General features: G+C 43.8%; 1 protein-coding gene across 1 annotated transcript in view; it reads left to right on the forward strand.

Annotated features, from left to right (window-relative positions):
- MYO16 (myosin XVI) overlaps positions 1 to 27,672 on the forward strand; it is a 397,000-nt gene that overhangs the window by 241,657 nt on the left and 127,671 nt on the right. The window contains exons 23-26 of the mRNA XM_068984571.1: positions 10,500 to 10,575; positions 15,751 to 15,926; positions 18,230 to 18,310; positions 18,572 to 18,777. Coding sequence (XP_068840672.1) covers positions 10,500 to 10,575; positions 15,751 to 15,926; positions 18,230 to 18,310; positions 18,572 to 18,777 — 539 coding nt within the window. The remainder of the gene's footprint in view (positions 1 to 10,499; positions 10,576 to 15,750; positions 15,927 to 18,229; positions 18,311 to 18,571; positions 18,778 to 27,672) is intronic.

Consider the following 27,672-nt stretch of genomic DNA (forward strand, 5'->3'; position numbering starts at 1 on the left):
CCGCCCGCCCCCAGGACCCACACATCCAACTGCAGCAGCCCCGACCAGGCTTCTGAATCTCATTTGGAGCAGAGGCTCAGAGGTCTTTTAGAAATGTTTAAGCAACATTATTTAAATTATAGCCGAAGATCTTCCCTAAACACATTTGAATTTTTCATTACTCATAGGAGCGTGATGTATTTTCCACTCTCTGTTACAGAAATATTTTAAAGTCAATGGGAAGAGACTGCACATGAAATATTAACAAGGTCTCGTTAGTGAGCATGAATTTGAATTAAAGAAGCTGTGAGTTGTGTGGGATTTTTTCTTTCAATTGTTATTTGTTTTAGCAAATTTTAAACTGTATATAGGTTTACCTGTTTTAGGGATTGCTCTTAAACTTCTGGGGATTTAAATGATGGATAAGCATTAAATCCGGAAGAGCATCTAATTTGGCTTTCAAAATTAAGAATCTTGAAGGAAGGAGGAATTATGATTTGGCGAAAGTCATTGTCTCTTAGGAAAACTGAATTACTTGAAGGTGATTCCTAAACTTTAAAAGAAATAGTATTTTGAAGCCCCTACACTTTAATGTGAGAAAAGAGAATCAATCAAGAGATAGTAAAGCAATCTGAAATAAAACTTAAATTCATGAAAATAGAGATCAGGATTAATAGCTGTCAAATATATGACACGTCCTGTAACAACGGGAAACCAGTCCTGGGTGTTCATTGGTAGGACTGATGCTGAAGCTGAAACTCCAGTACTTTGGCCACCTGATGCGACGAGCTGACTCGTTTGAAAAGCCCCTGATGCTGGGAAAGATTGGGAGCAGGAGGAGACGGGGACGACAGAGGATGAGATGGCTGGATGGCATCACTGACTCAATGGACATGAGTTTGGGTAGACTCCGGCAGTTGGTGATGGACAGGGAGGCCTGGCGTGCTACAGTCCATGGGGTCACAAAGAGTCGGACACAACTGAGCGACTGAACTGAACTGATACGACACGTATTTGATCCACTCTGGTGTCTACTCAGCAAGTCTTTGTCTGAACATTGTTTGTTGTGATCATTGTTGCTTTTTCGTCATGAAGTGATTCTTTGGGGATCTTGAGTAAGTGTCCCATTGATGATTTATGCAACTGACGATTCATGTCGCTCTACCTACGCTGCTGGGTCTGTGTTTCAGCCTCCCTCTGTTGCCAAACACACAAGAAGTGCGGTGGGTGAGAGTGAGAGTGTCCCCGTCCCACAGGACGGGCCCTGCTGCTCACCCCTGGAGCCTACAGATGGGATCTGATTTAGAAAAGGGTCTTTGCATGTGTAGTTAAGTCAAGGGTCTTGAGAGGATCCTCCTGGATTATCTGTTGAGTTCCAAGCCCAGTGACAAGTGTCCTTATAAGCGTGAGGCAAGGGCGAGTTGAGAGAGAAAAGGACTGAAGGGATGCAGCCTGGAGCCTCCAGAAGCGGGAAGAAGCCAGGATGGCAAGCAGGGATGCCTGACTCCAGAGTGGCTGTTGGTTCCAGCAGCTCTGGGAATTAACGTTTGGGTTTACAGATTTAAAAATTAGTAATGAGTTGTAACTTGTAACACTGTAGTTTTGTTTTTTTTTAAACTACATCTGATTCATTTGAAAATGACATCTGCATTTCCCCATGTCTGTCTTTGCTCACGTGGTTTCCCACCTGGAACACCCCTTGCCTCTTTCCAACTCTTTCCTGTCTTCCCGAGGCCCCAGTTCTTGGCCTCGTCCACTTGCCTCTGCTCTGTCTTCCCTCATCAGCAAGCATGCCTGATGCTTACATAGCCGTTTTCAAGTTGCAAAGTGCCTCTGAAACATTTCCACCCCAACTTTCTGTGTTGATTTTCCAGGGTTGGGGTGGTGGGGGGCAGGGAGGGTGTTCTGTGATTTAGCAAATACTGCACCGTGTGAGTGAGCCTCCTGGGGATGCCGTGACAAACTCCCCCACACAGCGTGGCTTCGGACCGTAGACACGCATCCTTCACGGTTCTGTCCGCCAGCCTCTGAGATCAAGTGTCTGCAGATCGGATCCCTCTCCAGGCTCTGAGAAATGTCTGTTCCAGGCCTCGCTCTCCCAGCTTCTGGGGTTGCCAGCAGCCGGCATTCTTGGCTTGTGGACACAGCGCCCAGGTCTCTGCCTCCATCTTCATGAGGTCTCCTCTCTGCCTGGGTCTCTGTGTATCCCCGTCTCTTCTTTAAGGACACCAGTCATTGGATACCCTCCCCCTCAATATGAAGTAGGACCTCATCTTTGTAACTGATTACATCCACAAAGATCTTATTTCCAAAACGGGGCACGTTCTGACATTCTGGTTCTGGGTAAGCACCAATTTTGGGGGGCTTGTCTCACTTTTCTCATTGCTGCCCCCACCCCCACGTCTTTTTCTCTCCCCTGTGGCGTGTGGTGAAGTCTGTATTACCTCGCCTCATGGAATCTGCGTTGCGTGATAGATGCTCCAGGGTGCTTGGTGCCCATTGCTGTGACTTTGCGGAGTACGCTGACCCTCAGCTGACATATCCGTGGAGTTTGTGATTAAGAGGCACAGAGCTTTGAACCTCAAAAAACTTGCTTTGAAGTTTAAGTGGTACTGTTTCTCGGCCTTTTGGCTAAGATCAAGTGAAGGTTAAGTGTTAAGCACGCAATCAATACAAGGATGACTGTTTTGCAGGCTTGTGTCAAAGACACCAGTCACATTTCCCCAACAAGAGCTGAAGGTCTTTCTATGCAGAATTACCACCATATTTAGCAAACTTTTAAACTCATCAATCACAGATATTGAGGTCATGAACATATTTCAGGAGCCATCTAATCAACTGGCTACACTGGGAATATTAGAGTCCCAATTGACTTTTCTAAATTATTGGTAAATGTCCTTGATTCGTTAGAAAAGATATTTGTTATTTCTTGTATGTTATACAAATGCTCATGTTGTATAAATCGATGTTTCTAGGTGTGTTAGAGTATTTGTTTTTATTTATCATGGTATTAATGCAGCTTTAGCAGATGATAAGGAATATGTAACCTCCACAGTCATAGCGTCATCTTTTCTTACACGTCCTGTATCATTTGAAAGCCTTCAGTGGAAGGTTAGTGCAGAAAATTGAGATTTTCCTCTATCTGTGGAAACTATAATATTAAAAGAAAAAGTATTTGGAAATCTGTTTCATCTTATGTTGATGTGACATTCTGGTTTTCACTGACTACCTGGTAATTTTTGTGATCGGTAATGCCACCTTGATTAGAGACAATTTTTGTAAAAATTACCTTCTTTACCGTTTAGCCTTGTGACTAATATTGTAATCAAGCACACACCTGTAAGGTCTTTGAAGTTTTATGGCAGATTTTTAAAGATCCTTCCACTGGATTCCCCTGAAGCAAATGGACGCACTCTCTGCAGTTCCCACACGCGCTCTGAGATGATGTTTTTCAGCAGGAGGGGAGGTTTAGCGCGTCATACAGCCTGCTCGCGGGTGCGTCTGTATGTGGGCGGGGCGTGACCGCGCTCCCCGGGGTTCCTTTCCCGCCCCCCAAGTGACAGCCTAGCGAGATGGATAGAGTCGTAATCCCAGACGGTAGACCCTGGTCCTTATCATCATGTCACTCATTTCCACAAGGCTTTCCGGGAACCCAATTACTAAAAGATTGCTGATGGAGTGATGTGGGGCAGAGACTGATTTGCGGCCAGTCTGTAAAATACGTGATTTTTTTTTCCCCCTGCTCCTTGAAAAGGATCTACCCCTATTGTGGAATAAATTAAGTGTGAAACGTGTCGGGTGAGATTTATGGTGTTGCCCAGACTTCTGAGAAGCGGAGATCTTTATCTCACGGAGGCTGCCATACATTACATTCTGGGTGACACGCGGATGGCGGCCAACCTCTTTGCCCTCAGACATATTTACATAACATGAGTGCGGGGGAGGGGCATGCCTTGGTCCCTTCAATTTCCCCAGGCCACCTGTATCAGGAGAGCCTTCTGTAGCTTGTTGGCTGGCCTTCAGCCCCAGAGATTTGTGGGAGACCCCGTGTGCCCAAGACGACTCTGAAAGTGAACCTTTAAATCAGCAGAAAAAGGAGATGAACTAATCAATAAGGAAGCTTCCTTTTATTTCTCTCCTTCTTTTCTCCAGGCAGAATCCCCAGACATAACAATGAAATCTGTCTGGTCTAAGCCAAACTGTTACGATTAAAGGTTATTTGACAAGGATATTTTGACCCATACAGAGAGAGCCTAATTTGCATCTGTGTTTGTTCACCTCTTGGGCAGACTTAGAAAAATAAGAATGAACTCCGCCAGGCTCCTAGTGCTCCATTTCTTGTATCAGTTTCACCTTTGGTGTAAATTTTTGTAGATTTGATAAATGTTTCCTTATCCAGGGTTTTATTAGGAAGAAAAAAAATGCAGGCTCTTATTTAGGGAATCTCACTGTCTTCTTCTTTTTTTTTTTATTTTCAAAGATTTAACTGGTTCCTTCATCTTCATGGGATGATAGATATTTATAAATAGGAAACTTTAGAATTTCCTTGAATACTGATATCTTATTATTAGTTGATTGATATTATTTTTCTTCTCAAAAGGAACCAAAGAAGCATGTTCATAAATTTCAGATATGGTAATTTCAATTCAATGCCCATATCCAGATTATAGATATTTAGATAAAAACACTTAACAGTAACACTATATGCTTCTAGTAACTTATTTTGTTGACTAGTATCTGTCAACTTTAAGTGAATCAGAATGAGAGCAAGCAAAACTACTGGATGGAATCAGTTAATGGAAAATTAAAAAACAGAAACCTCTGCTTACAAATATTGATGCTATAGAGAGATCAGTTTACCACTACACATGAAATCCAGACTTCTTCAGCAAACCTCCAGTAGAAAGCTGAAGCCAGGCATGAAGAATTATCAGACCCATTTACGTTTGCTGAAAAACAATCTTATTTCTTTGACTAAAATCCAACCTTACAGACATTCTGATGTGATCTAGTGAATTCGAGAATGGATGTCAAAAGTCTCCCACTTTTATCAGCTGTTAATCCCATCTCTGTCCCAGGGATTATATTTTGCATCATGTAAATATCGTGGTGGAGACGGGGACTGACTGACGGGTGAGCTTACTTCCGTTCTGTAAATGTTGCTGTTTCCCAGGAGAGTATTTTCCATCTCCTTCAGGAGCTAATCTGCTCCTGTGACTCGGCTGCTCGTGGGGATGCCTCCCGGCTCCCTCCTGCCTGTGTCTCTGTGGGCTTCTGTGTCTGCCTTTAATATCTCTTCATGTTCACAAATCCAGAAGCTCAACTAAACTAAATTCCCAGACACTCCCTCAACTGGCTCTAAAAATGTAAATAAATAAATGAAACTGATTTTCTGTATTACCAGAAGCCCAGTTAATGACTGAATACAAGCGCTTCTGTCCCCTGTTTACTCTGGAATCCAAACACCCACTTCCCATTCCAGCCCCCTAGGTCACGTCCTTCTCCCTCTTGGGTCCCTTCAACATCTCCTAATTCTCACCGGTAGAAGAGATGTGAATTCTCAGCAAAGAGATGGACGCGTCTCTTTACTTAAAGGCATGCGGGCTGCCTCTGCTTCATGCACCATCTTGTTTCTCTGGTGACACTGTCCCGATTAAATGTGATGACCCTGATTCCACTTGCTAAGAACAGTCCTGAAACAGAGGTGGTGATGCCTGCTTGCTGGCCACGATTTTCACCTCCCAGCTTACCTCCATGGTGGTCAGAAGGTGACGAATCTACCGGCAATGCGGGAGACTCAGGTTCAGTCCCTGGGTTGGGAAGATCCCCTGGAGGAGGAAATGGCAACCCACTCCAGATTCTTGCCTGGAAAATTCCATGGACAGAGAAGCCTGGTAGGCTACAGCCTATGGGGTTGCAGAGACTTAGGCGCAGCTGAGCGACCTTCACTTCAGATACTTCACAGTTATGCTGTATTCTCATCTTAAACTTAGCAGCAGTTTTAAACTTTAGCAGCAAATATCTGCTTTAGTAGCCGTTCCATATCTAAAATGCCCAGGAGGCGCTGATCCTCTGCAGACCTTGTCCCCAGACGCCGCATCTCCTGCCATCAGCACACCGGAGGCAGAGTTCACAGAGCATCAGGTCAGTAGTCCCTGGAGCTGTGCTTCTCAAACTTGACCGTGAACTAGGATGAGCTAGGGGGCAAGTTCAAAATGCAGATTCCTGCGCCCCGCCCCTCTAAATGATGATCAGAAAGGTCTGGGTGGAGGACTTCCTTGGTGATCCAGTGGTTAAGAATCTGCCTCCTAATGCAGGGGACTCAGGTTTGATCCCTGGTTAGGGAAGACCCCCCCCCCCCCTCCGCCATGCCACAGAATAACTAAGCCTGTGGGCCACAATTACTGAGCCTGTGAGCTTGAGCCTGCAAGTTGCAACTACTGAGCGCGCTGCACTACTTAAGCCTTGGTGCCCAGAACCCGTGCTCTGCAACACGAGAGGCCACCGCAGCTAGAAGCACCGCAGTGAGGAGGCCTCCCTGCTCTGCGCAACTGGGGAAAGGCCCTGCATAGCAATGAAGACCTAGAGCGGCCCCGAAAGCAATAAATAAATAAGCTAATCTCAGAAGGAAAAAAAAGGGTCTGGGTGGGGTCCAAGGCGTGTGCGTGTCCATTCGACACTAGAGAGTGTGGTCCGTGCGTCCCAGACACACTGTGGGTGCTCACCCGAGGGACACACTGTAGGTCTTTGGTGGATCAGCCACCGAGTGGGTGCTCCCACGGCACATCTGGACCTCACACAGCCCTCCTCCTGCGTGCCGACGTCTGGAGCCGGACTGGGACCGCAGTCTTGGAGAGTCAGGACCTCCAGGAAGACACCAGGCTAACCACGTGGCGTTGCTGGTAGAAGAACTTGCCTGCCAAGGCAGGAGATTTAGAGACACAGGTTAGGTCAGGAAGATCCCCTGGAGGAGGGCACGGCAGCCCACGCCAGTACTGTTGCCTGGAGAATCCCCACGGACAGGGGAACCTGGCAGGCTGCAGTCCATAGGGTTGCACAATGTGGATACGACTGAAGTGACTCGGTACGGACATGCTGGAAGAGCCCACACCTTCTTCACCTGGGCACGTAAGCCTGCCGCTCTTGCTTTACCTCAGGGAATTAAGACCAGAGGTGCTGGCTGGAGCTGTCTCCTCGGAGCTCACTCACCTTTGTACCGCAGCTTTCCTTGGCAATTAGCCAAGCCTGAGCTTGACAACCTCCAGTTGGGAAGACCATGTGTGTGGTCTGGCCTTTTGTAAACTTTTCTCTGTGGACCCAGGAGCCCAGGAACCTTGATGGATAGTGATTCACACCCAGGGTGAAAGTTCTATACCCCTATTTTTATATATGGAGAACATAATGCATCTTTCGGACCTGCTATTGTGCTACAGCGAGTATGTCCAAAAAACAAGCACGTGCGACCGCAGCTCCCAGCTTGCGCTGTCCTCCCAGCTGGGCGTCCACAGCAATGCATTCAGATGAGTGTGCTAACTGCTGAAACGTGGGGGAAAGACTCCGTTGCCTTTGAGCCATTTTACTCAACAGAATCATTCGAAAGGAAACCTTTGACTACATGACAGTTTCCTTAAAGATTCGTAGGGGGCCCTTTGCATGTAAAGTTCTCTATTCCACGCGTGAGGGACGCTGTCACTTACAGCATGAATCCTAAGAGGAAAAAGAAGAAAAACTAGTCTGAGATTCAGTTATGTAAAGATGGAGGGCGGAAAAGAGCATTTAACCTGGCCTCTGTCTTTTGTGACTTTCAGACTTTCTCTCCTTTCATCCCCTAAGTAATAATCCAGCAGGAAGGGGAAGGGTGGGGCTGAGATCAGAACCCCAGGGCTGAGTGACCTGGAGAGACCCACTCCTGAAGCCTGCTTCCTGCCGTCCAGCAGCACCTGCTCTTCCCCTCTCGGGTGGCCCAGCTAAGCTAGAACAGCCTTGTCTGTCCCCCCAAAAAGAAACACTCAGAGAGCTAAAGCAGTGTTCACATTGCCACAAAATAATGAAGTCCACCTGCTTCAAGATTCATCAATTTTTATACAAAGCAAAAATTTTTGCCCAATCCATGCTTCCTACAGGCATCAAACTGCCTTCCTTGAGTGTCTGCACATGTATGGATTTTGTTCAGTATCTTTTCCGTGTGTTGGACTCTCCAACTGGCAAATTTTGAGCTTTTGTTTTGGTGGGAGACCACTAGCTTTTTCTCTAACTATCCAAATACAATCAGAATGCCATTCATGAGACGTCCTAGAGCGTAGGAGCTTGTGTTAATGACATCAACATACTCTCTTAGCTTCCCCTGTAGCTCAGTTGGTAAAGAATCTGCCTGCAATGCAGGAGACCCGGATTCGATTCCTGGGTCAGGAAGATCCCATGAAGAAGGAAATGGCAACCCACTCTAGTATTCTTGCCTGGAAAATCGCATGGACAGAGGAGCCTGGTGGGCTACAGGCCATGGGGTCACAAGAGTCGGACACGATGGAGCGACTGAACCACCAACATAATCTTAAATAAAAACAGGCAGCATGATTTTGTGCTGTTGATCGTCACTATAACAAAACCTTTTTGTTCATTTCATTGACCATTTAATGAATCTGCCCGAAGGACTAGACTCTTCGCTTGTTGCCACAGAGGCAGAGCTGAACAATCCATAGTCACTCCCTCCAGAAACAAGAGAAGGCCCCTCAGAAAACAAGGTGCAACAGGAGCAAAGACAGACCACACATGTTTTTAGAGACAATCAGTCATTCACTTGTGTGTGTGTGTGTGTGTGTGTGTGTGTGTGTGTTCAATCCAGAATCATCAGATTCCCCTGAAAAGCAGAGGCTAGAATTACAGATTGAGGTTGTAGAGAGGAGGACCCAACACTGCAGGGTCATCTCTGGGATGTTCAATAACCTGCCACACACCCACCAAATGACCCACCAAATACCCTGCTAAATAACCTGCCATCTACCCAAAGATGCAGATGCCTCAGCTGGGTGTTGGGAGTCTCAGGGGCGCCACTGTCTCTAATACAGGAAGGCGTGCAGGAGCCACGCTCCAGGCTGAGGTTTCTCAGCCCCAATCCGATATCATCTGGGGCCAGATACTTCTTCACTGTGGAGCTGCCAGGGCACTGTAGAATGTTTGCAGCATTCCAGTCCTTCCAGCCCCTCAGCTGTGACAAACACAGATATCTCCAGACACTGGTTAGGGACACTGTCACCCCAGGCTGAGAACCACTGCTCTAGACGCTATAGGAATTTGCTTATATTCAACAACGTGTAATATGTAACATAGCTCGCATTCTAACACTGGTAAGCCATGTTCTGGCCTAGGACCAAACTGGGTAGTGATTGAGAAGTATCTGAAAGTTGTTTATTTGTCTGGCTTTACCTCTTAGCTCAGCTGGTGCTAGTGGGACAGAATCTGCCTGTCAGTGCAGGAGACACAAGAGATGCAGGTTTGGTCCCTGGGTCGGGAAGATCCCCTGGAGGAGGGCATGGCAACCCACTCCAGTATTCCTGCCTGGAGAATCCCATGGACAGAGGAACCTGGCAGACTACGGTCCATGGGGTCACAAAGAGTCGGACATGACTGCCTGACTGAGCGTGACTTCCTTTCACTTCAGTTCAGTCGCTGAGTCATGTCCGATTCTTTGCGACCCCATGGACTGCAGCACGCCAGGCCTCCTTGTCCATCACCAACTCCCGGAGCTTGCTCAAACTCGTGTCCATCAAGTCAGTGATGCCATCCAACCATCTCATCCTCTGTCGTCCCCTTCTCCTCCCACCTTGCATCTTGCCCAGCATCACGAAGACTTTACTCAAAGTGACAATTTTTAGATCCGTCCATGTTGCTGTAAATGGTGTTTCATTCTTTTTGTGACGGGGTAGTGCTCCACTGTGTACACGTACCATGCCTTCTTTATCCATTCCTCTATCGATGTATTCAGGTTGCTTCTGTGTCCTGGCTATGGAATGGCAAATGGTGCTGCCGCGAACACTGGGGCGCACGTCTCTTTCCAAATTAGTTTTCTCTGGGTGTACGCTCAGGAGTGGGGTTGCGGGATCTCACAGTAGCTCTGTTTCTAGTTTTTAATGCAGAAGCCATTCCATTTCTCATCCTGAGGTGACACTGGCTTCCTTCCCAAGGTGTCGTGAAGCCTTTCTAACTTGGGTTAGAGAGTTTTCTGAGCAGGTGAGAGTTTTTGAAACCAAAGGGACGGCAGCGGAGGTGAATCTGCACCATTTTCTCCAACACTGGAGGAGGAATCTGCCCATCCGAACAGGAGAGGCGTCCCTGATTCGACATGCAGAGGAGAGCCTGGGAAGGAGAGCTTTGAACTTGCTTGGAGTGAAAACTTTATGACCTGAAGACACTGCTCTTATGAATAATTTAAAGCTGTCACTGAGTCCAGTTGTTCTTTAAAGAAAATTACTTTCATGGCCATGTTTAACCATTAGTAATGATACTACTTTCTTTTATTATAGGTAATGTATGAAGCTGTTGGAGCAATTGAAAAAAATAAAGACTCCCTTTCGCAGAATCTTCTATTTGTAATGAAAAGTAAGTTTCCCTCCTCTGTGGTTAAAATGCCACCCATTCTTTATGTCCCTGTCTCTGAACATGGTCCTGTAAAATATGCCACCAGCTAAGGATAATTGAAATATCTTTTGCATTCTAATGCCCAGAATAATAAGGAATGGATCTTGCCATGCTACACTTTGGTTACAATTTAATTTGGAATCTAGTAGAAACCATAATTTAACTAAGCTTTTAGCAGATAGAAATATAAAACACCTTTCCCACTCTGGCGGTGTGAATATAAAAAAGCTCTTCTGTGTGGACTGATGAAGATGAACATGGTTTCCAGAGTTATTTAGGCCACAGCAGGGTGAATTCCATTACTTAAGATGACTCGGGAGTACACCGAAGGGTGGTATTTTATTCTTATGCACTTTCAGATATAAAGAGCTGATGTTTATAGAGTAGAATGAGAGCACAAATTTATATATATACACACACACGCATATATGTATACACCAATATAGATTTATAGGCGACAGCTACTTAGTGAACCTTAGTACTTTATATACATATATTTATATATATGTCTGTAACTCTAGAGTATATGTAAAATGATGTACCGTATTCATAGAGTATAATTATATACATATATGCCCACATACAGATATATAATTACATATAAATCCTACCCCCTCTAGTAATTATTTTATTAATATCACTTTTGCAGTGATTCGTATTTTGCTAATAACCTCTTCAAAGAATTAAGATGTATCGTCTTTTGTGCTTTAAGCTGCTCTAAATGAGATGAAGCCATTTATCATTCCTGGGAAAAGAAGCATATGATAGCCTTTCATGAAATAGTTGGATGCCTTTGAGCTGGAAACAAGACATCCATATCACTTCTGGCTTGAGGAACATCTTTACCTTAAATCAAAGAGCAGAGTTGCAATAGATTGCTTTTCATGGAGAATGACTCCACTGGCCTCTCAGGATGTATGGTTATTGAGTTCTCTTAAAGGCTGAGGCTAATGATAAAAGCATAGACTTGGAATAATACCGTATAAAAAGAAAAGAGTGAGATAATTGAGCTTATGATCACTGGAAATACCTTCCTTCTGGTTTTCAAATATTTGGACTTTCGTTTATAACATACTTCAGTTTAATCCATATATTTTATGAAGATCTAATGTACAGCATGTTTTCAAGTTTGGCACAAGAATATATATTTAGAATGAAAACAAGATAGTTTGTGTTATTGTGATTCTGCTTATCTTAATAGAGTCCTTATATTTTTAAAGTTACTCTTTTGTGTATGCTGCCTGACAAGTGCCAAGAGAAAACAGGGGAACCTTATTTTAAATATTTTAGACTACAGATACATCTGAACATGAGCATAGAATTTACAATGTGTCCTTATATGTTCATACAAGAGGTGGCAAGCACTTTCTGCAAAGGGTTAGAGAATAAGTATTTTATGCTTTGCGAGCCGTAAGTTCACTGTTACAGGGACTCAACTCTGCCATGATAAGGAGGAAGTGGCTTTAGACAATACATATGGCTGTGGCTGTGTTCCAATAACACTTTATTTACAAAAACAGGCAAGGGGCTGCATTTGGCACGGAGGCCACAGTGGCTCACCCATTCTGTCACACAAGCAAAGAGGACTGAGATGGTATTTTATGAATCTGTGGAATGTTGTAACACTGGAAACAGTTATTAAAAGAAAGTGTAGTTTACAGGTAACAGTCATGTTTCCAGACACCGTGCCAAGTCCTTTGCTTACAGCACCTGATTGGTATCCTATTATCCAAAAGCTCTGCTTGAGGAAGGAGGTGGGGTCTGTGGCAGGATCCTCGCCAACCTGGCTGGGTCTCTGAGACCCCCGCCCAGTGCAGACCGGGAGCTGGGTGACAACAGCTTAAACAGAAAAGCAACAGGGGCCCCTCTGGGCTCCTGAGCTGAGAAGTCAGGTCCACTTGACTCCAGAAGATGCAGAGAAGTTAAAATCCAGACTCTTCGGTCTGCTTCCAAGACGAGGAAAGCTACTGACTGCCGAAGCTGCTGCTGGCGGGTCTGCATTCCTGCTGACAGACCGTGGGCACCCCGGCTAGCTCATCCCCTTTCCCTGGCAGGAAGGCGCCCAGAGCGTTGTGTGGAGACCCCAGCCAGGGGTGCTTCTCATTGCCGCTTGTGCATATGGGGACCTGCAGGAAAATGCCTGCAGCAGGTGACTCCTAGAAATAGAGAAGGGAGGCCAGAGCTGTCTCTTCTCCAGGGGCTTCCTCCGCAGGTTCTTAGGCGCGACACCAAGGCCGAATGTCAGCGCACGCGCTCCGCCTGTCACCGTCCCACGATGACGTGTCTCCATCTCAGGGCGAGGCTTCTCCACTTGATCTGCACGCGGTCCCAGCCTGCGATCCAGAGAAGGGACAGACACCGTCAGCTATGTGTTTCCGTTCATAGTTACGCCTAGTGTTGAGAGGTTTAGTAAAGACATTTCCCCAATTACGGAATGCCTTGCTGCACTGGTTTATCCGTGGTTCCATTCATCCACAGACTAGTTATAAATATAAATAACATTTTTAATTTAGTTAAACAGGTCGCGGCATTATATGTTTACTGTTTCACTGTTGTTTTGAAACAATTTCAGACTTAAAGAAAAGTCGCAAAGTTAGTACGAAGAACTCCCATATGCTCTTTTCCCAGACTGACTTTTTTCATCTTCTTCCTCTCTTTCTCTCTTGCTGCCTGCTTCCCATCTGTGTGTGTGTGCCTGCACACATGCTCTGAACCACAGGAGAATGGCCAAATGCTTTTCTGCCCAAATCCTTTGGTCCATATCCGGAGACCAAGGACGTGACCTCCATAACCCCAGGAAAAGATCAGACTATTAAATATTGATATGACACCAGTATCTCATTCAGAGTTCATGTGACACTTTACTGATTATCTCACAAATCTCTTTCAGAATGATTTCCCCCCCATTTCAGGATCATTTGGTGAGTTTAGTTGCCATTTCGCAGTAGTCTTCTTTAATCTGGGACCCTTCCTCAGCTTTTCTTCTTGACATTAATATTTTTAAAAAGTGGAAGGCCAGTTTTTGAAGAATGTCCCTCAATGTGGGCTTATTTGCTGTCTCCTCACGTTGGAATCAGTCTCCACCTTCTTGGCAGGAGCCCCACGGAGGTGACGACGTTTCTTTCTTAGCACATTGTGTTCCAAAGCTCATGGTGACCTTCACCTTGATCACTCTGTCCTTCAGAGCTCCCTAACGTCACTGTTTTCGGTTTGCAACTGATAAGTCATTTATAAAGAACTGTTTATCACAAGCTTTCACCCGTTAGTTTTGACTGAGGCAATGATTGTTGCCTAAATCAGGGATTTCTCTTTGGGTTACAAAAGTGTGATTTTTATAACCCCATCTTCAGCAATGACATCCTGCTATAAGAACTCTCCTTTCTGATAATTCATCCATCCATCTGTTCATTATCAGTATGGACTCACAGATTGTTATTTTATTTAAGGGACACAATCCACTACTGTCATTATTTTGATACTAAAATTGCCCAAGACTTAGCCAGTGAGAACCACCCCCCACCCCATGCTGGTTCTTGTGTTCTTTCGACAGGTTCTCTTGCCCTTTTTTAGCACTGTTTTACATTCTGGCTTTCCAAAATATTCTAAGATCTTCTACCTTGCCTCACATCCTAAACTAGCCACTTACCCAAGATGCCTTATTTTATAAACGAATAGTATTAAGAAACTTAGAACTGGAGGCAGGCTGAGCTCATTGCAGCTGGAGTCTTACTGCTTTTAGACCCTTTCAGAACTAGCAAATTTAAGATATACGTCTAGATTTTATGCACACACACATATATAAAAATGTGTATTAAAAATCATGAGTCTATTGTGATTCCCAAAACTTAAACCACACAAGGCTCCTGTTTACCTTCCTGTAATCCATCATTGTGTCTTCGCTTCTCTGTCCCTTCTCCTGGCTTTTATTTTTATTTTAATTCTTGTAGTGACTTTTGGGTGGCTCAGAGGTTAAAGCATCTGCCTCCAATGCGGGAGACCTGGGTTCAGTCCCTGGGTCGGGAAGATCCCCTGGAGAAGGAAATGGCAACCCACTCCAGTATTATTGCCTGGAGAATCCCATGGACGGAGGAGCCTGGTAGGCTACAGTCCACGGGGTTGCAGAGTCGGACACGACTGAGCGACTTTACCTCACCTCACCTCAGTGACTTTTCACTGAATGCACTGCTAGTAGATACATTAGCCGGGCAAGTGAAATAATCTGAGTGTGGAAATGGTAGAAACTAAACCACTTTGCTTCTGGCCATTGCTGACTGTCCAGTGGGCTAAGACTGATCCTAAACAGTTTATGCATGTTACATCACCCTTCAGTCTTGCAGGAACCCACAAAGTAGGTACTCAGTGGTTTTTTTATAGAAAAAGGAAACTAAGGCTTAAACACTGCCTGTATACAGCTGTAAGTAACAGGAGAAGCATGCTTTCTAGGTGTTTATCTGACAGACGTGGTTCTCACTCGACTGTTCAGATTTGCCACCAAAAATCCATTCATTCATGCACCCTTTTCTCCCTGAGGTGTCAGGAAACACATATGGACCCAGGATTATTAGAATTTTTGTAACCTGACATCTAAAAGTTACCAGCTTGCTTTCACGTTTGCAGCATAACTGGATCAGAAAAAGAAGCACCTCTTCCCCCAACAGCAGAGACGGCCGAGTGAGTCAGGGGCTTCCCTGATGTCTGCAGATGCCCTGAGAGCTTCCTCCTGGGGCTGTGGGCTCCTGGCAGTTATTTTCCTGGAACGGAGAGCTGATAATGGAAACCATAAGTCTTCATGGCTTGGTCAAGCGCCCTGAGGTCTCTTAGGTCTGGGCAGGTCTGACCCGGTTCTGGATGTTAGGAGAGCAGCGAATGCCCCTCAAGTTGAGAGCAAAGGTTTCAGGCGCAGGAAGGGAGCAGGATAGCTTGGGATCCAGACTCCGGGTGGAGGGCAAAGAAAGTCAGAATTCATCAAACGGTGTAATGAGTAGTGGGGAAAATAAAAAGGGCAGAAGGAAATGTAGATTCCCTCCCCACACAGAACGTTTTAGTGGTTAAAGCGCTAGGATGAGGAGTAAGTTTAATGCTGGTGTAAATTATGATTCTAATGCCACTTACAATATTCATTTATTTATTTCCTAGCTAGTGAAAATGTCGTGATCAATCATTTGTTCCAGTCGAAACTGTCACAAACAGGAGCCCTCGTATCTTCCTCTCCTTCTTTTAAATTCAGAGGACATAAGTCTGCCCGGCTCAGTAAGAAAATGACAGCGTCTTCAATGATGGGAGAAAACAGGAATTATCTAGAACTTAGTAAGGTAGGAGTTTTTCATGATTCGTGCCCGGTTCTTTTTAAATTTGCACAGCACATTTGCTGCTGCTTTTAAAGAACAAAAAATGTACAATCCTCTATGCTAATGGAAAGAAATTTAATTTTAATTTAACAAAATTAACAGAAAGACTGCTTACCCCAAGTGTAACCCTTGGAGAGAAGGTGGTATGAGAGAACGCAGTGGAGTGAAAACTTGAGAGCAAATACAGGATTCGTCATTTTACTGGTTGTCTTTGCAACATCCTTTTTAAGTCTCATCACTGCAGCTGTGTTTTTGATAAATGGGAGGTAACTTCAGGGACAGAAGGTTTAAAGGGAATAAACTTAGCTACCTTATTCCGTTGACATTAATCACTTCAGAGGTTTTAGGTCTCTAAACAATAAATTGTAGTTTCTCATACAGACATAGTGTGTTTTTCAGGTCCTGGGCTGTTTTCACTATGATTTTTCATAGATTTATAATTTGTTTCTGTGTTACGCTAATTTTTTAATGTGTATTCGTTGCACACCCGCGAGGTTGTACTTACAACCTAAAGATTTTGATGATTTGTAAAAACAGAACAAAAAATTCAGTGAAGAGTTGTTTCAGATTGAAATGTATTGAGTTTATGAATTCAGTGCCAGTTTGTTTTGCTTGCCTTTACAAAAACTTTAAAAGATGACAAGTATGGTTGGGAAGGGGTCCAAGACGATCCATTTTAGAAATTCAGTCGTTGTAGCCTGCTGGAATGCATTTTTGCTTACCAATTAAAATAAAAGCATGATTAAAGTCAGCTCTATTACGGAAGAGTGGCAGAAATATGTCCAGCCTATTAGAGATGTGTGTGCGTGTTTAGCCGGTAGACCCTACAGTTACGAATCTTTTGATATAGCTGTCAGATAACTGGAGGATCACAGGAATTCCATCTCACTGCGTATTAAAATGGCATCTTTTACATAAAAAAAGACAAAGAGTTCCCCTTTGTAAAGAAGATCTCTATTCCTGGGGGTTTCGCTGAAACGTCTGGCCCCTGCTTTCTCAATCATCCTGGAAATCATGAGCAAGAAATCACCACACACCTCCAAACTGTAATTTTTAACCTTAATTATTAAACATTACCAGGCAGAGATGCCATTAGTCTTTCCCCTAAAGGACTGCAAAAGCGAGATAATTCACAGCCGTTCCTCCACCCAGAAAGGGAAATTGAGTGTTCAGTTTCACAGGATGAAGATTTATTTATTATGATTTTTCCTTAAGTGTTCCATCCTTCACTTCCCTCTGAGGGTCCTCACCCCTGCACACCCACCCCTGTGACCAGAGGGTTGCTCTCTACCCACCCTTCAGCTGAGCATCACGCCCAGCTTTGTGTTTATAGAAAACAGGCTGATCTCCGACCAGTCACTTCAGTTTCCCTTCCCTTGTCAGTGACACTTGATCATTCCAGCTTGACACTTCATCCTAATGGGAGGAAATGAGCTACTGCCTTGAGAGCAGCGCCATATTGACAAGAATGTTTCATCAAATCTTTCTTCTATCGAGACCTTTTAGTTTAAGATAAATGATTCTGGATCGATAGATCTGCTGGTCGCGGTCTGTATGATGTTGTGAAATGTAACAGTACATTAGTGGCTGAGGCTCCTCTTAGCCCCTGGTAGAATTTAATTAATTACCTTCTGCTCTTTCTTCACCCACTGCTTTCATTTTCACTTAATTCTTTTATATCCATAATCGTTTCATCTTTGCTGCACGTGAATTTTTTCCTTAAGAGCTATATATAATTACTTATCAAAAAAGTCTACCATCTTTTTTCATAGCGAGTAATTTACTAACCCTTTGTAACATTAAAAAATGAAGAAGAAGGAAAGGAAGGGAGAAAATGAGTAAGACACCGATGATAGGTGATTTAGGGAACAAAACAATGGTTATTAAGACATCAAATTTTTGTAACATAAAATAGCATCCTTTACCCCAGAATAAGCTGCATTTCATGACAATTCGTAATATAATCAAGGAGACCAGGGTCAGTTTATTGTACCACCCACCCAGTCAACATCTGTTTATTCTTAAAGTAGTTGCAGGCTGGTGACAGCCCTGGACTTAAAGGGATGCAGTAAAGGTTATTTTACATGTCGTTGCCTATTTTCCTACCATTGCAGAAAATCATTTGGCACTGATTTTTATAGCCTCTTTTAAGTCTCCATCTGCCTGTGAGTGAACTTACATGAATAGGAGAGTTAATTTTTTTTTTCTCCTACACTGGAACTTAGTCAAACAAACCTGCTCATGCTTTCCTTTTGTTTTCATTACAGTTATTAAAAAAGAAAGGAAATTCTACATTTCTGCAAAGACTAGACCGGGGAGGTCCAGCCACCATTGCATCGCAACTCAGGGTTAGTGAAGTTTTCAGATTTCAAAATTTTCTGTTTTGATTGTATCGACTATACAGGTTTTACATGGCATTTGCTTTCATTTTGACCACTTAAGCAGCTTCAGAAAAGTAAGCATGCACACACATGTACACACACAAAGTGAGTGAATGTGTAATACAGAAGAATCCTGGACTGAAGATAAAGGTTTCTATTTAAAATTGCTTTACCTTGTCACTTGGCGTCTTCTCTGGAGAATCAGTTGTGTTTTACTTCTCTCCTTAGAAAACGCTGACGGATATTACAGGGAAACTTCAGAAGTGCACTCCACACTTTATTCATTGCATCAAGCCCAATAACTCAAAGCTGCCAGACACCTTTGATAACTTCTACGTGTCCGCGCAGCTGCAGTACGTCGGGATCCTGGAGATGGTGAAGAGTGTCCGACATGGGTACCCTGTCCGCCTTTCCTTCTGCGATTTCCTGTCGAGGTAGGTTTTTCTCTTGTGTCCGCCATCCCCAGAACCGTACTGATGTTATTGGAGGTGGGCCTTCTGACTGCTTTTCTGGCATTGCTTCTGTTGCTCATACTCTTTTACCATGAGTAAACAAAGTGCTCTGGGAAACCACGAAATGCGCTGACAAAGCTTATATAAAAAGCTTTAATTTTACTGAGGACAGTCACTTGGAAACAACTTTCATAGTTCCTTAAATTTAGGTTCCCTTGGATTTACAGATTTATAAAACTGTTGCTTATAATATTGACTTAAAATTATAATTGAATATAAGAAGCTATGTGTGGGATTATTTTCTCCTTAAATGTATGAACAAAATATTTTTTAGGTGAAGGGTTGGTACTTATGGGCCAAATTTAGCCCATTACCTATTTTTTGTAAATAAAGTTTTATTGGAACACAGGCAGTGAACATAATGAGAATATCTGTTTTTTAGGCAGTCAAACAATAAGAACAGTATGGACAAAAAAGCAAGTATTTGGTAATCTTATACAAAAACATGAAATTTAAAATGATATTGATATAAAGTAATATCAATATTACAAGCACAAAATTTAACATTAATGGATAAAAACTAGAACAGTAGTATGGTGAAATCTATTTGGGAAACCATTTACCTAAAAGAAGAGAGTTTAAGACTTTGGTTGAGCAGCAATGCAATTTGAGCCACTGGTATGAAGAAGCTGCTAAACTCAAACAACCTATCAATCAAAAAACCTAAATCACCAAGTTGGAAATAGTCATAACAAAGGGCATAATATTTAAACTATGACTAAATTTAATGTTTATAACCTTTGTTTTTTCCAGAGGACAGAAATAGAAGTTGTTTATTGTATATTTTAAATTTCCCGAAGATACAAATAAGAAACTAAACATCGTATGAGCCATTCATTGTTAAAGAAGTGATAGACGGTTCAGAAAGGAGAATATAAAATTCGCCACATTTAGGGATAAAATATCTGGAGAATGAATATGTTTAACCTGCAGAATGTGTAGTGCAGATAGACAAAATATTTGGTTTAAATGTAAAAGATGCTTATTCATGAGTGAAGAGACACACTGCCTCCTATTTTTAGAGAGGAGCTTCAAAGTTGGGCAGTACACAAGGCTACATTAAGAATTAATACGTGCTGAACGGAAGAATTATTTGTGCTTTTTTTTGGGGGGGATGGTGGTGTTACCGTCACTGCTTACCGTCACTGAGAGGTGTCTGGTAGCTCTGATCTGCCTCTTGCTGTTCCCTCAATGGACATCTGTTCATAGTCCCCAGAAATGTTTGGTCTGTTAATAAGTATATATTTCGCATGCATAAGAATTTAAGTATTAAAAGTCAGCCTTCCCACCCCTTTCAGTCGAAGTCTTTGGATCAATGAGTTTGAAACCTGCCCAATACAAGTTTAAAGTAATAGATCCCCATATTTACCCCAGACCTTCTGGACGACAGTCACCAGAGAGTGGGGTCCAGGGACCCCTGGTTTATCTGATGGAGAAAGGTATGGTTTTGTTATCTGCAGGCATCATATGATCTCAGAGGGTCCCCAGCCTTGATGAATTGTAGTTCACTCAGCAATACTGACTCCCTTCCCAAGTTGTGCTGAAAGCAGTGGTTCTCCAGTGTCAGCATCCATTTAGGCTTGTTAAAATGCAGATTTCTGGGCAGCAGCCCCAGTGTTCTAGACCATGGGATTCTCCAGGCGAGAATACTGGACTGGGTTGCCATGCCCTCCTCCAGAGGATCTTCCTGACCCAGGGAATTGAACCCAGGTCTCCCACATTGCAAGCGGATTCTTTACCAGGTGAGCTACCCGGAAAGCCCCTGGTCTAGAAGAGTTCTGCAAATCACCATTTTTATTGAGTTCCCAGGTGAAGCTGATGCTGCTGGTATGTGGACAACCTTTAGAGGACTACCACCCTAGAACATCTTCTCACTTGGAGATTATATCTTTATTTTATTTGGTTTGATTTTCTTCAACCGAGGATTGGAAGTATGTGAGTGCCTTGGTGATTATCAAAGGGAACTTGCTGAGGATTCGGAGTGAAAGTGTTGGCTGCTCAGTCTTGTCTGACTCTTCGCGACCCTACGGACTGTAGCCCACTAGGATCATCTGTCCAAGGGATTCTCCAGGCCAGAATATCCGAGTGGGTAGCCAGTCCCCTCTCCGGGGGATCTTCCCGAACCGAGGTCTCCTGCGCTGCAGGCGATTCTATACCATCTGAGCCACCAGGGAGTCTCAGGCACTTACTGATTTGCTGGATTAAAACTTGCAAATTTGTTGAGCTTTCCAAGTGATCTGTGTACATTTGAAGTTTCTGGAGCACTGCAAATGGATTCTGTATTGGATATGAAATAGGATTAATCTCACTCTATAAACAATTTTTTAAAGCTCGTTCAATGCATTCTTTGATCTTTATTTTGTTAGAGTGCCTTAGACTCATGCAGTCAGAGGAAGTTGGCTTTAAAGTGTCCCTCAGAGTTTCTCTGGAATAATTTTTAATAGCTACGTGGATCTTCCTTATAGCTACTCCAGAAAGCAGTCACTTAAATTGTCCTATTTTCCCAGAAGAGGGTGGAGAACACGAATCTGTGTGTGTATACAATATTATATGGCATAATAATTAGAAACATTTTTGACCTTTATTTTTGTCTCATTTGATATGTATACATATATACTTACCAAGACTTATCTCTATTAAAATAATATTTGTAATGATTATCTTTTAAAATTAAGTGCCCTTTTCCACATATATACATTTCTTGCTTTATTCTGACTTCTAGACAGAGACTTTCTCTTATTCAATCACAATGCTTGTGCATTTGTTTAGTAAAAATTTTCAGAATGAAGCTGGCATTGGAGGTTAATAGTTGTTCAATTTAAGGTACTGTTTCTGCATAACAGAGAGCATAGCTATACTATATTTGCTTGGAAAATGATGCTTTTTGGTAAATCTCTGCATTTCTTAACTGGCCCCTTACATAAAAGGAGATGTGAGTTTCAATTTATCATCCTTATTTATAACTGTATATTAGTATAAATGGAAGTGAACTTCCCTGGTAGCTCAGATGGTAAAGAATCTGCTTGCAGTGTGGGAGACATGGGTTTGATCCTTGGATTGGAAAGATCCCCTGGAGGAGGACATGGCAACCCACTCCAGTATTCTTGCCTGGAGAATCCCCGTGGATACAGGAGGCTGATAGGCTACAGTCCATGGGGTCACAAAGAGCTGGGCACAACTGCGTGACTAAGCACACACATGAATGGAATTATTAATGTATTCCAGTGGAAATGTGTCACCATATTGCTCGAATAAAGGACACCTGTCTGGAATATTATCACAAAGACACTGGTCCATAGAGAGATTCTCAATTTCTATAGAACTTGAATAAAACACAATTCACATCAACAAGTAACATATTTATTCATAAAGCTTATCAGAACCTTGAAGTTCCCCCAGGCAGTCAAGCATTGTTGTATAAACAAAGCCTCAATGTGCAAATTAATAGGTGTTTTGGGTTGCCAGAATATCATATAACAATTCCTATGTAAAACATTTCTATTCATATCACCTTGTCTTACATGTTAGAGAATCAAAACGTATCCAATCATCTACTTTGTTTAGTTTACAAAGAGGAGTATGGTTGCTGGAAAAATACCAGACAAAGAAGACCATGTCCAATTTTGAAACAAGCACCTGTTCATTGGAGCTTCATTTATAGCTTCTGAAACCCAGCATGACGGTGGATGTGGATAATGGATATTCTGTGGAATCCAGAGGCGACGTGACGGCATTTGCAGATGTGCTTCCTGACTTATTGGCTTTAACAGCTGTCCATCATTCTGAGGCTTCCTAATCAAGAGTGGAGAATTGTGTTTGTGGAGAAATCCTATGTTGAGTAAATGAGAAGCATGCTTGTCGCACTTTTCCCCCTAATAGCAGCAGTAGCTTCTGAGTAGGGTAACAAGGCAAGATACTGTCTCCATGGCAAAGACCTCACAAGTTTAGGTACAGGAGGAAGAAGGAACAGAGCAATAGAAGTAAATTATTAAGTGCAAATCATGATACATCGTTGGATCACCTGCTGTGGACTGAGTTGTTTCTCCTTAATAGTCGTATATTAAACCCTAACCCCTGATGTGACTGTATTTGGAGATGGTTCTGTGTGTGCGTGTGTGTTAGTTGCTTAGCCATGTCCAACTCTTTGCAATCCCATACGCTATAGCCCACCAGGCCCCTCCATCCATAGGATTCTCCCGGCAAGAACACTGGAGTGGGTTGCCATTTCCTTCTCCAAAAGGAACTATGGAAAGAAAGAAAGTGAAGTCACTCAGTCGAGTCCTACTGTTTGCAACCCCATGGACTGTAGCCTACCAGGCTCTTCCATCCATGAAATTTTCTGGAGTGGGTTTCCGTTTCCTTCTCCAGGGAGATGGTTGTATGAGGAGGTAATTAAGGTTAAGTGAGGTCCTAAGGGTGGGGCTCTGAACCAATAGGATTAGCGGCCCTACAGGAAGAATTGCCAGAGAGCATGTCCTTCTCTCCTCTCTGAACTTGCAGTGGGAAGGCAACATGGTTCTGGTTTAGTCGCTAAGTTGTGTCCAACTCTTTGCGACCCCATGAACTATAGCCCTCCGGGCTCCTCTGTCCATGGGATTTCGCAGGCAAGAATACTGGAGTGGGCTCCCACTTCCTTCTCCTGGGGCTCTTCCCCACTCAGGGATCGAACCTGGGTCTCCTGCACTGCAGGCAGGTTCTCTCCTCCTGTGCCACCAGGGAAGCCCAGTGGGCTGGCATCTGTCTGCAGACTGGGAGGAGACCTCAGCAGAAACTGAATGAGCCCACACCTTCGTTCTGTGCGTCCCAGCCTCCAGAACTTTGAGAAGACACACTTCTCTTGCTATAACCCTCCGGCTCTGTGGTCTACGGAGCTGGCTGAGGCGCCTGTGTTTGTGGGTGTGTGTTTCTATGGGGTCAGTAGGTAGCAAACCTGTTACAAGGAGGTTTGACTGAGACGTTTTGGATACCTTGTTTGTGTTATGTGATACCCTTGTGCTGATGGGAGGAAGTCAAGTTAACATGTGCATATCATGGGGTTTCAACAACTTGTGTCTCTGCTCGCGTAATCACATTTCCACTGTTTTCTCTACTCAGTGACATTTACTTGATATTTAAGATTTACTCAGGCATCCTCTTATTGAAAAATCTTTTGTAAAATCCCAAGATGGTTTGTGTCTCTTCTCTAAGCTTCAAAAAGACCTTATGTATTATACTAATTATACACTCACTGGAAATATTCATTTATTATGAATACTTATGAGTAGTATTTATGAATAATATTATATCCAAATATTATTTATTAATATTTATCAAATATTCACTGGAGCAGAGATTAGCAGACGATCAGATCAGATCTGGCCTGCCACTTACTTGTGTTCTGACTTGAGAGATAAGAATGTCTTCCACATTTTAAAACTGTCAAATGTTAAATGGTTATCTACATAATAGCCTCATTTTGGCCTCTTGACGTACAAAGATAAAATGTTTACTCTCTGGCCCTTTACAGAAAAAAGACGCTACCCCTCCCCTAGACCACAGGCTCCGTGGGTGAGGGCAGGTTTTCCTGAATGCATGGACACCATCGTGAACACTGGAGTGGGCTGCCTGTCACCCGCCGTGCTTCTGGGTCTACACTCTGTGAAACTGAACAGGAAAGATCTGAGATCGTCTTCCATCTCAACAGCTTTCTCTAATGTTATTTGGATCCTTCAGTTTGTGAGAACTTTCTGATGGCTTTGTAAAAGACAGACACACCTGTACATTCTGTAGAACATAAAATTCCAAGTCAGTGGCTTGCCACAACAAAGGTTTCTTTCTCTTTTACGTTATATTTGACTGTATTTAGAAGTCACACACTTTAGCTTGAATCAGCTCTGATTTGGGTCTCTTTTTCATGATGCACTCCAGGGTTAAGGAAGACCCCAGGGCTAGGACATGTCCTTCCTGTATCAGGGGAGACGAGGCTTGGCTGAGTGGCTGTTACAACGTGTGCTGAGGTTCAGCATCTGTTGCTCTCTTATATTCCATTGTTAAAGCAGCCACGTGGCTTAAGCCACCACCTGTGGTGTGGAGAATCGCCTTATTTACTGGAGGTAACCCAGGTGATGGTGGTGGTGGTTCAGTCTCTCAGTCCTATCTACTCTTGCAACCCCATGGACTGTAGCCCACCAGGCTCTTCTGTCCATGGGATTCTCCAGGCAAGAGTACTGGAGTGGGTTGCCATTTCCTTCTCCATGGAATCTTCCAACCCAGGGATCAAGCCAGAGTCTCCTGCATTGCAAGTGAATTCCTTACTGCTGAAGCACTAGGGAGCAGGTGAGAAAGCATGGGGCTGTGTACACTTCCGGGTCAGTTAGCAGTTGCCCCAAAACTTAGTGGCGTGAAATAGCAGTGTGTTATCTCTCCCACTTCTGTGGGATAGCTGGGCTTAGTGGGGCAGTACTTGCTTGGAGTTTCTCCAGCCATTGTGGCCATATAGCAGGAGAGGTTGGCCTACAATGGATGGACAAGACAGCTTCTTCATCCCTGTGCCTGGCGCCTGAATGTTCCTCCATGTGGTCTTTCTCCAGCAGAATGGTCTTGACTTCTTGCCTTGTGGCTCAGTGTTCCCAGGGGCAAGAGAGGAAGCCTGAACTTCGCTTACAAGCTGGGCTGGGAATTAGCACAGCATCACTTCCTCTGTATTTTACTCATCAAAAAAGTTGCAGAGCGGCTAAGATATTTTTGTTAGGAAGCAGGCAATTGACAGTTTCCAACTTGGGACAAGCTACCACATCGGGGTCCCCTAGTGGCTCAGTGGTAGAGAATATGCCTGCAGTACAGGAGAGACAGGTTCAATCCCTGGGTTGGGAAGATCTCCTAGAGAAGGAAATGGCAACCCATCCCGGTAGTCTTGCCTTGGAAATCCCATGGACAGAGGATCCTGGCAAGTTACAGTCGATGGGGTCACAAAAGACCCAGACGTGACTTAGTGACTAAACAACAGTGACAACATCCTCTTAAAGGGATAACATGCAAGTAACTGGAAATGATGCTGAAAGCTCTGCCTTTGTGTTCTGGTGCAAAACTGAATCTCAGAGACAGAATTGTAAGTGAAGTGGAAAAGAGCAGCTTTGTTGCTTTGTGGAGCTAAGAAGGACACAGTGGGCACATTGTGCCTCTCAAAAACTGTGTATCGCAACCACCCAGGGGGATTCGGCAGGCAGTTTTATCCAGAGGTTCAAGGGCAGGGGTGCTGGTGAGGATCTGGTTGAATGCAGGGCCTGCATTCCTTGAATCTGGCCTCAACTGGTCTCTGATGCAAAGAAAGAGCTGACTCATTGGCCACCTGATGCAAAGAGCTGATTCATTGGAAAGGACCCTGATGCTGGGAAAGATTGAAGGCAGGAGAAGGGGGCAACAGAGGATGAGATGGTTGGATGGCATCACCGACTCAATGAACATGAGTTTGAGCAAACTCTGGGAGAGAGTGAGGGACAGGGAAGCCTAGTGTGCTGCAGTCCATGGGGTTGCAAAGAGTCGGACCCATCTTTGCAATTGAACGGCAAATGATGATGCTTTTGACATTATAGGTAACATGGCTTTTTAACGGTCATCCAGGGGCATACCAGATTTTAGTCCTACATAGCTCTACTCTTCTCAGGGTGCTAGCCTTTTGAATGGCAATCTTTTTCCAGATGTAGAAGGGACATCTTTGAGGATCTTGCTGTGGGTCTCGGGTGGCAGACTTGGAAGGGTCATGCATGTCATTTGTGTATGGAGTTCTCTGTGGCTGGCAGGGGAGAGCAGGACAGTATCCCCCCCACGGGGAGAGGTTGACCCTTCAATGAGGTGCCTCATTTGCGGAAGACAGAAGGGCTTGTCCAGTAAAAGCACTGCAGGGGCTGGTATTATGCTTGGCAAGGTGAGGACGCGTGATCTGTTTTGAGATTGTTCCTGGACGAGATCCCTCGTAGAAATAGTCTGAGTCATTTAGCTTGTTTAAATGACACAGTTGTTGCTGAAAGGTCAGGCCGTGAAGGCACACAGCCATGATGTTAAATTGGGTGCGTGGAGAGGGATGAGAGGAGACGCTCGTCAGTTGACTGGGTTAAATGAAAGGGCCAAGGCCGCCCCGCTGCACAGAACTCACCAGCTACAGGTCCAGGTTGGGATCGTGTGAAAGTCTTCCTTGTTCCCTGGAAGTGATGTCAGTTACTGTCAATACGTCTTTAATAGAAATGAGAATTAATATGTTTAGGAGCTGTTAAATATTCTAATTTAACTGGCAAAGGATATAGTTTCTTCAGGGATAATTTTGCCAAGTCTCAGCGTATTCTTTCTGCTGAAACCCTTCTGCAGGGTTGGCTGATTGTCTACAGTTTAATGAGGTTGGGGAGGAATGAGGACCTGTTATTTTTCAATGAAATATAAAAATAGGAACGAGAAGTATAATAGATTTTCGAGGCCATTTCAGTTTAAATACAATTAGGTTTACCTTTATTGGGATTTTTTTCTACTGCTCAATGGATTATGAATCGTAAAATTCCCCTCTAATCTACTGGAGATCTACAAATTTTTTCTATAAGAGGCGAAATAATGACTATTGTAGGTTTACATGCCACAAGATCACTGACATAGCTGCTCAGCTCTGCCTCATGGAGGAAGGTAGCCACGAGGTAACCATTGGCACATAGACAGTGTGTCAGTGAACAAGTGAGGAGAGGTTTTTTTTATCACATGCATGACCTTTCCAAGTCTGCCAGCCAAGACCGCAGTTAAACTTTGTTGGCATTAACAGAAGGTGGGTGGTTTTGACCCACGGGTACCTAACCCTTT

The sequence above is a fragment of the Capricornis sumatraensis genome, chromosome 12 (genome assembly GCF_032405125.1).
Source record: "Capricornis sumatraensis isolate serow.1 chromosome 12, serow.2, whole genome shotgun sequence".
NCBI classification, from domain to species: domain Eukaryota; kingdom Metazoa; phylum Chordata; class Mammalia; order Artiodactyla; family Bovidae; genus Capricornis; species Capricornis sumatraensis.